Raw genomic sequence first — 10,473 nt, 5'->3', positions numbered from 1 at the left:
GATCCACTTTCAAACTTGATCTAGATATTATCAAGATGAACATTCACACCAACTTTCATACAGATCCCATGAAAATTATGGCCTCTAGAGTGGTCACAAGGTTTTTCTATTATTTGACCTACTGACCTAGTTTTTGAAGGCACGTGACCCACTTTCGAACTTGACCTAGATATCATCATGATGAACATTCAGACTAATTTTCATGAAGATCTCATGAAATATATGGCCTCTAGAGAGGTCACAAGGTTTTTCTATTTTTAGACCTACTGACCTAGTTTTTGACCGCACGTGACCCAGTTTCAAAGCTGACCTAGATATCATCAAGCTGAACATTCAGACCAACTTTCATACAGATCCCATGAAAAATATGGCCTTTAGAGAGGTCACAAGGTTTTTCTATTATTTGACCTACTGACCTAGTTTTTGACGGCACGTGACCCAGTTTCGAACCTGACCTAGATATCATCAAGATGAACGTTCTGACCAATTTTCATGAAGATCTTTGAAATATATGGCCTCTAGAGAGGTCACAAGGTTTTTCTATTTTTAGACCTACTGACCTAGTTTTTGAAGGCATGTGACCCAGTTTCGAACTTGACCTAGATATCATCAAGGTGAACATTCTGACCAATTTTCATGAAGATCTCATGAAATATATGGCCTCTAGAGAGGTCACAAGGTTTTTCTATTTTTAGACCTACTGACCTACTTTTTGACCACACGTGACCCAGTTTCGAACTTGACCGAGATATCATCAAGATGAACATTCAGACCAAGTTTCATACAGATCCCATGAAAAATATGGCCTTTAGAGAGGTCACAAGGTTTTTCCATTATTTGACCTACTGACCTAGTTTTTGACGGCACATGACCCAGTTTCGAACTTGACCTAGATATCATCAAGATGAACGTCCTGACCAATTTTCATGAAGATCTTGTGAAATATATGGCCTCTAGAGAGGTCACAAGGTTTTTCTATTTTTAGACCTACTGACCTAGTTTTTGATGGCACGTGACCCAGTTTCGAACTTGACCTAGATATCATCAAGATGAACATTCTGACCAACTTTCATAAAGATCCCACAAAAAATGTGACCTCTAGAGCGGTCACAAGCAAAGTTTACGGACGGACGGACGGACGACGGACACCGCGCGATCACAAAAGCTCACCTTGTCACTTTGTGACAGGTGAGCTAAAAATACTAAGATAAATATGTACACACTAATCACATAAAATAATGAAAGACTGTGAGTATAAAGAGTAGTATATAAAAGTACCTGTTCTTTTCTCTGCACATCAGCCACAATATGACATTTGCCAATATCAGCTTCAAGCAGAAACACTGCACTTCCATCATTGGCTGGGAATGTGAAAACTGTATCAACTGGTGTCTTCTCTTTATTGATATATGTCAATCTGGATGAAACTTCAGCCACATAACCAGTTATGTGTACATCCACCTTAACAGATTTTACTGAAACTGAAACCAGTAAAAAGGGCAAATTAACATTTGTAATCAGTTTTTGTGTACTTAAATTATCATTCTCCAATAGCAGGTTTAAGGTAAAATATTTCATATTACAAGTTTGAAAAGATATATCACCACTTCTATTTGTAAAGTCTTCTTCATTCTTGAAAATGCATGAACTAAAATTTTATAACACACAATCTGAAAGTGCTTTTTACGTTCATTAAGTGCTGATAGATAAGAAAGGAAAAAGATTTAAAAACATGTTTCAATGCAATGAAGTTCCATAGCATCTTTGAATGCATTACAAAGTACAACCTTTAAGTAAGACTGTCAAAAATAATAGGCACAGAAGCCACTAAATACAACATACTCAACTATTAGAAACCCTTCGAAATAATACTAGTTTACATGAAAAAGCCTTAATTATCAAATCTTTCGAAGTTGAAAAAGGGGCATAATTTTGTAAATTGTAGGTCAGAGATATGGAACCTGGCTTAGAATGGTCATTTCATCATACCAAAGACTTATACAAAGCTTGAAACCATTCAGTGTATTAAGTTCCTGAAAAAAAAAACTTGCCTTACATGCAAAATTTTAATTCAAGTTTCTAAATAAAATGGGGAATACTTTAACATGTTTAATAAAAATGTAAGCAAAATTTATGAAACCAGCTGTGTGTAGTCATTTCATGATGCTGAAGATGTGTATAGATTTTGAAAACATTGGGTCAAGTAATTTCTTTGAATCATACCAGTACCTACATACAACACTTTCACAAACTTCTCTGTTGAAAAAGAACACAATTCTAACAAAATCAGGAGTTAAGTAACTTGTCCTGTGAGGACACCTCAGGCCACCAAAGACATACATGTGTGAAGTTTAAAAGTGTTTTATATCAAGTAGTTTTTGAGAAACCTTCCTACATGCATAACTTTAACCAAAAATTCTGTGTTAGAAAGCAGAATAAAAGTTACATTCAAGTAACTTGTCCTGTGGTCTTATATCATAATGTTAAAGGTATATGTGAAGACATGCCAAGTTTGAAGCCAATACCTTGAATGGTTAATAAGTTAATGCTCATGACACGAAATATGACGGACAGATCTGACATCTGAGCTCAATTCTGCTCAATTGAGCTGCATTCTGTCTTTAAAAATTTAAGTTTAAACCTGTAATTTTAGTTAAATTGTAATTTTAAGAGATTTCAAATATGTAACTTTACAGACAGGAAATTTTTTAAATCTATGGATTGTACATATATTTACCAGGTCCCAGAAAAGGCACAAATTAGCTATATACATGTAGCTATATCTGGCTATATATAGCTAGAAATAGCTATAAAACCTATAAATGTTGTAGAATATCAAATATAAAACTGTTATTATCCCATCCAAATGGTTTATGAAACAAAAAAGAATCACAAAGAACAGAGATCTATGCAGTTTCAATACATGTAGTGAGTTTATGTGATAAGTCGATCATTACTAAATCATTCATAGTAAGTAAGTTATATTAAAGTAAGTAAATTCTTTATTTATAGAGGGTGGCTCATTTAGCTGATGCTAATCTTCCATGAGGCCCTCTTAAGAAGAAAACACATAAATATACAGAATACAAGAGGGCCAAGATGGCCCTAGGTCGCTCACCTAAGAAACACACCATAACAGTGTAAAACATGTTTGACCTAGTGATTTCATGGAAACAAATATTCTGACCAACTTTCATTAAGATTGGACCAAAAAATTGGTCTCTTGAGATTAAACAAGCATTTTCTTAGATATGACCTAGTGACCTAGTTTTTGACCCTAGATGACCCATGTTCAAATTAGATTTTATCAAGGCAATCATTCTGACCAAAATTCATGAAGATCAACTGAAAAATACAGCCTCAGTCACATACACAAGTTTTTTCTTTGATTTGACCAAGTGACCTAGTTTCTGATCCCAGATAACCCATATTCAAAGTCGACCTAGATTTCATTAAGGCAATCATCCTGACCAAATTTCATAAAAATCAACTGAAAAATAGTCTCTATCGCATACACAAGATTTTTCTTTAATTTGACCTAGTGACCTAGTTTTTGACCCTAGATGACCCATGTTCAAACTGGAACTAGATTTTATCAAGGCAATCATTCTGACCAAATTTCATAAAAATCAACTGAAAAACACAGCCTCTATCGCATACACAAGGTTTCTCTTTGATTTGACCTAGTGACCTAGTTTTTGACCCTAGATGACCCATTTTCGAACTCGACCTAGATTTCATCAAGGTAATCACTCTGACCAAAATTCATGAAGATCAATTGAAAAATACAGCCTCTATCGCATACACAAGGTTTTTCCTTGATTTGACCTAGTGACCTAGTTTTTGACCCCAGATGATCCTTTTTCAAACTCGGCCTAGATTTCATTAAGGTTATCATTCTGACCAAAATTCATGAAGATCACTTGAAAAATACAGCCTCTATCGCATACACAAGGTTTTTCCTTGATTTGACCTAGTGACCTAGTTTTTGACCCCAGATGACCCATTTTCGAACTCGCCTAGATTTCATCAAGGTTATCATTCTAACAAAATTTCATGAAGTTCAATTGAAAAATACAGCCTCTATCGCATACACAAGGTTTTTCCTTGATTTGACCTAGTGACCTAGTTTTTGACCCCAGATGACCCATTTTCAAAATCGGCCTACTATTCATCAAGGTAATCATTCTGACCAAATTTCATGAAGATCAGTTGAAAAATACAGCCTCTATCGCATACACAAGCTAAATGTTGACGGACGACAGACGCCGGACATCGAGCGATCAGAAAAACTCACCTGAGCAGTGCTCAGGTGAGCTAATAATGCATAATAAACATGAGTACATTGAAAATGCAAAGGCATGCGCATATAAAATTTAAACAGATACATATCAGAAAGCAAACAAGAGGGCCATGATGGCCCTATATCGCTCACCTGTTATCATTGCACTTGGGGACAAGAAGGCCCTCAGAAAAAATATCTAAGTCAAAAGGACAGGAACAACAAGGGGAAGAAATTTAACCAAAAACAAAGAAAAATTCTTACAAGGTATAGATATGTCAAAATACACCTAAAAATTGGAAGTACCATCCATGTTGTACCACAGAAAAGTGGTCTCGATTTTTCCCTACGTCCAATAATAAAAAAGTTACTAAAAATAAGCTATTTATAGTAAAGTAAAAGGGAAGTAATTAAAAAAAAATATTGTAAGTGAACAAAAGAAGGATCTGCCAAATACATCTGTTGACATAAATGAAATTTCAGATCAGTATCTTCATTAGTTATGGAGATATACCCATTTTAATTTAAAATAAACGGAGGTAATTTGACAAAAAATCAGTCCATAGTTATCTACCCTGATTGTCTCAGTCCAACTAATAAACAATAATGAAATTTCAAATAAGTCCTATAAGTACTTACTGATATAAATCCATTTTGATTACAATCAGGGGAGGTAATCAGATATAAAACAACTCTGGAACCTACGACTGGATCTGATTTGTCATGGAATCCAAGATTTATTGAGGTTGAAGATATTTTGGAAGTTTGTATCAAATAAAACCAAAAATGAAGTCTCTATATGGCTGCAAAAGCCAGAATAGCCAATTTTGGACCTTTATGGGGCCATAACTCTGGAACCCATGAAGGAATCTGGCCAGTTCAAGAAAAGAAGCAAGATCTTGTGGTGATACAAGTTGTGTGCAAGTTTGGTTAAAATCAAATCATAAATGAAGCTTCTATTGTGCAGACAAGGTCAAAATAGCTAATTTTGGCACTTTCAGGGGCCATAACTCTGGAACCCATTATGGGATCTGGCCGGTTCAAGAAAGGAACCAAGATCTTATGGTGACACAAGTTTTGTGTGAGTTTGATTAAATTCAAATCATAAATGAAGCTGCTATTGTGCAGACAAGGTCAAAATAGCTAATTCTGGCCCTTTCAGGGGCCATAACTCTGGAACCCATAATGGAATCCGGACAGTTCAAGAAAGGAACCAAGATCTTATGGTGATACAAGTTGTGTGCAAGTTTGGTAAAATTCAAATTATAAATAAAGCTGCTATTGTGCAGACAAGGTCAAAATAGATAATTTTGGCCCTTTCAGGGGCCATAACTCTGGAACCCATAAAGGAATCTGGCCAGTTCAAGAAAGGAACCAAGATCTTATGGTGATACAAGTTGTGTGCAAGTTTGGTAAAAATCAAATCATAAATAAAGCTGCTATTGTGCAGACAAGGTCAAAATAGCTAATTTTGGCCCTTTCAGGGGCCATAACTCTGGAACCCATAAAGGGATCTAGCCAGTTCAAGAAAGGAACCAAGACCTTATGGTGATACAAGTTGTGTGCAAGTTTGGTTAAAATAAAATCATAAACGAAACCACTATCGTGCAGACACGAAATTGTTGACGCACGGACGGACGCACGGATGGACGGACGGACGCACAGACGACGGACGAAGGGTGATCACAAAAGCTCACCTTGTCACTATGTGACAGGTGAGCTAAAAAGAAATATTTTATGTAATTTTCATCCAGTTTAGACATGATGATTTAAAGCATTGTAATGAACGAGCAGATTTAACTTCTAAAGGTAAACAGTTCCAAATAATCGGACCAGAATATATGCAATGATGATTCTCACAAGTGTCAAATTCTTCAATGACTTATCCCAAAATATTGTTGCATTTATTGAAAATGTGACTGGCATTGCAAAGATCTTAGTTTATTTGATTACTGTCTTTGAATATCTTACTAACCATTAATTGGGACATGATTATGACCATTTTCCATTTGATTTTGACATATTTTGCATTAGGCATAAAAAAAATGTTTATTTCCAATATGATATCCCGACCTATCCTGAATTTTTTGCCTGACACTAAATGTTTTTACGGCTTTGGAGAATATTTTTTCAACTTAAAAGTTGCAAAACCGCACTTATTATGCTTTAAACATGGTCAGTGATCAAGTTACTGATGCTCTCATTTGTATTAATTTTTTAACATAAAAAAAAATCCCCCAAAAAATTTTCTGACCTTATTTTTTTGAGCATGTTACCAGAAACAAAAATTCTTTTACGCCTAATAAGAAAAAATAAATATGTCCCTATATTTTATCAGTTAAAAATATGGGTAGGATCTGAGTTGGGATGTGTAATAATTAAATCACGAGTGCTTTGCAAAAGTGATTTAACAATTTGCATCCAAATGACAGCCCATATTTTAATAATAAACTGATAAAATTATTGGGACATATATATTATTTCGATTCTAACCATGGAAATACTTTGCATTTTATAGCACAATATTTTCACTTTATATGTCATTCAGTGAGTTGTATGCTCTTATAAACATATCCCAACGACTGAAAAGCGTTGCATAGCAGAATTTTCCTATATCCTTTAATTTTTAATTAAAGTATAGAGTAGTAACAACTGTGAAAATGTTCTTTTCAATAACATCTAAGGTCTGATATAAAAGAAATCAGAAGTAAAAACTTTATTCAAAGTTAATGAAGTCTATTCAGTTTCTAAATATAGTACACCTCACTTATGACAGCACTTGAATACACAAAAATGGTGAAATACACACCAGCACATTGCAGCACAGAAACTTCGTAAACATTAGAGTTTGAACGATTGGAAAATGGATTGTAAGTTATTTACTGTCATAGTAGCTGTCATCTGTAGTGCCTGCATTAACTGCACTGGAGAAATTGTAAGATACACGGCCAGAATGAGATACATGACACTGAATATTGAATATACAACTAATTGGTGGGCAGTATAGTATAATAGATATCAGTTAGTAATTTTTTTTCTCAGAAAAATTTAATTTTATGTATTTTACATAAGCTACCATCAAACTAAACCGATGCATACAGTTTGTTTTATATTGTGACAGGTCAATCTGTAACGGTGGGCTGCTGGAAATGTCAGAAATCAAAAAGCAGCCACTCAGCGACAGTAAGCTTGTTCAATTAGCTACTACCATTTAGTGCTGTAAAAATGAGTATATAAATGGCAAACAAATAAAAGCAGAGTAGAATATCTATATATTACCATTATAGGGTGAAATAGAACAGCTATATTTAATCATAGATTCATGTATGCCTGCTTCTCGTCATTTCGAGCTTTCTCACTGATTCGAGCTCTTATGTTTTAGTAAAATTCAACTCATGTAACATCAAGAGAAATCAAATAAGGCATGACAAACAAAAAATACGAAATGCCCAGCACACAAAAAAATCTATACTTTCACAGATGAACTTTTAGAAGTTGTAAATCTGATTAAAATATGAAAGATTAATAAACGTCCAACTATTGCTCCTATCCGATTTCGTTTACAACAAGTTGGTGTTTCATGTATTTATGTCCATTCGTTACCTGGTCGTTGTTTTTCTGTAATTAGACCAAGAGGGGATGGTTTACTTTCATTCTTTCCTCCACTGTCATTACTTTTTGATGAACTCATTATGATAAATGAAAGAAAATGATAAAAACAGGTTGCACGATTTGTTTACAGGTTACCGTGCATTATATATTTAACGAATGGCAGCTCTGCCGTTGCCGTCTCGATGGAGGAAGTGGCCAGAATTCAATGTGTTCTTACTTTTAATCAACATGTAATGCCAAAATTTATAGTAAGAGTAGTGTAATTTCAATAATAAATGATAATGATCATTAAAGGTAAAAAGGCCCCCTCATTGGGCCATCTCAGTTTAACGTAGGCAGACAATTTCTTCAAAAGTAAAACATTTGGGAAAAAAACGCCAAAAATCTAACAATATTTAAACACTTAACTGAAATGAAGCTCAAATTGACAGGCAAATATTTATCAATTTATCATTTTTTTTATAGTGTGTGAAGTTTTAATCCATTTTCACAAGTGGTTACAGAGATACCGTGATACATACTTGTGAAAACTTAAACAAATCGGGACACCGACGCGGCTTCAGATGCCGACATGGGTGAATCCATTCAATAGCTCTACCAAATCTTTCAATAGTTCAGCTAAAAGCAATGCTATTTATGGCTTTTATAACAATGAATAATCAAAAATTTTCAAATACTTACATTTGTAAATGTCTTTTTGCAGCGTCTTCCATTACCCCAAGAAGATGTGCTGTAACACCAAAAAGAAAAAGCTCTCTTCAACAACAGTCAAGAGGAGCAAGGTAATTATATTCATTAAATATCAATAATTTGATTGATTACAGTTAACATGTGAAAGACTTGGAAAACTGGGAAAAGACCTTTTCCTATCAAACTTAGAAAAATACATTGTAATTCAAAACATAATAATTTCACATTTTTGGAAAAAGGCATTTTTACAGAAAAAGGGCCTGTTTGTTGGGTTTACAGCCATTCTTAGTATCTTGATTATAAACATAATAGCGTGTAGATAAATCAGATGACATCTGTTTGTATATCAATGTATAACATTCTCATTGAAATTATTATGATAAAAATTATGCTGAACTATGTTCATAAACTGAAAGTGGGATGAGACTCACTTTGGGCAATGAATTCGTCATATGAGGGAGCCATCCAGCTGACTTACGGAAGGGCGGTGGTTTTACCCAAGTGCTCCCCTGTAATGAAATTAAGCCCTGAGGGGCTCCTGGAGTGTTCCTATTTATAATGACTTTCCAGCTTTTCATGGTGGAGGAAGACCCCTGAGGTGCCACTATTAGGCCATTATGACCCATAATTGTGTCGGTGTGACATGAAACTTAACGATGTGACATGAAACAAAAGCAAATCATAAACTGTCCCTTATGCAGCAATTGGAAGTCATGCTTGACATCATAATGTTTCTCACTATTTTTATTCATTGAATACTCCATATTGAATGGAAATAGCATTTTTATATAGACTATGTCCTGGGTAACTCTTTCTGCGACAAATGAAATTGACGTAGTGCACTGTGTGCAACAAAAACACTCAAAATTAGATAAAAAGTGCTTTCTATTTATTAATTTGCAAGACTCCTAAACAATAATAGACTAATAGTCTTAAATTGGGATAACACCCCACCCCACCCCCCTCACCTGAATAAATAAAGGCAGACAACTGTTGTTTTTTTCCACGCCAGATTACAATATTGGTAACAAAATGTCATTGGGCAAAACAACCCTTAATAATATGTTGGTTTATCTGAATAAAGGGGACAGTAAAAGTATTATTAATGCCCCCTTCCCTACCTAACTGTACTGATTTTGTTAAATTACAAAATGGTAATTATCCATCTATAATCAGAGTAAAGTGAACATTTGGAGCTTGATTAGAGTAATGTATCTAAAGCCATTCCATCTAGCTTACAAACAAAATGTTTAAAAAGTGGAAAAGTGGGAATATATGCCAGACTTTAAAAAAATCTACTTGATGTTACCTCTTGATGCTAAAGATGTGTACAGAATCTGAAAACAAACATAAGTTTGCTCTGTTAGTTCTCAAGAATCTTGCAAGCCTTAAACAAAAACACAAAATTACTATGTTTAAAAGCACCATAATTTTAATGAAGTAAAACTATAACCATAAGTTAACGTGTCTGTGAGGACATTGAGGTCATCTCATGATGCTGAAGATATTTGTAAAGTTTGACAGCAAGCAGACATTTAGTTTGTTGTTTAGTATGTTTTTAAAAGGTAGTGTTCTATGTCCGTGTAGCTTAAGTTTTTCCAGCTCCATTGAGGGTGTAGCTTTGTCATTATATCTTCTGAAAGAGCATGATACCTTTCATAATATTGTATTACTTTTCAAATTGTTTCAGAGTAAAACAGATTCTGTAGAAAAAGATCTTAAAGATTATGTAAATATTAATTAAAAGAATTAGTTCATAAGGTGAAGACAACAAATTATAGCATCCTTTTGCAATAATCATTATACTGGTAGTTTATAATGGTATATAGCCTGATGTAGAAAGCCCATGAAAGGCTTCCTTCAAATGCCTAACATTTATAGTTCTATCA

The 10,473-nt window shown here is 34.2% G+C and overlaps 1 protein-coding gene across 1 annotated transcript; it reads right to left on the bottom strand.

The window, feature by feature from the left end:
* Window positions 1–1,278: 1,278 nt before the first annotated feature.
* LOC128554551 (von Willebrand factor A domain-containing protein 5A-like) lies at window positions 1,279–8,025 on the bottom strand (the record flags this gene model as incomplete). Its single annotated transcript, XM_053535821.1, has 2 exons — window positions 7,886–8,025; window positions 1,279–1,481 (listed from the first exon to the last, which is right to left on the bottom strand). Coding segments are annotated over exons 1-2 (291 nt in total), but the record flags the coding sequence as incomplete, so codon positions are not given.
* Window positions 8,026–10,473: the final 2,448 nt, after the last annotated feature.

This window comes from Mercenaria mercenaria, unplaced genomic scaffold (genome assembly GCF_021730395.1).
Source record: "Mercenaria mercenaria strain notata unplaced genomic scaffold, MADL_Memer_1 contig_522, whole genome shotgun sequence".
Taxonomy (NCBI): Eukaryota; Metazoa; Mollusca; class Bivalvia; order Venerida; family Veneridae; genus Mercenaria; species Mercenaria mercenaria.
This window is presented reverse-complemented; position numbering and strand designations above follow the sequence as displayed.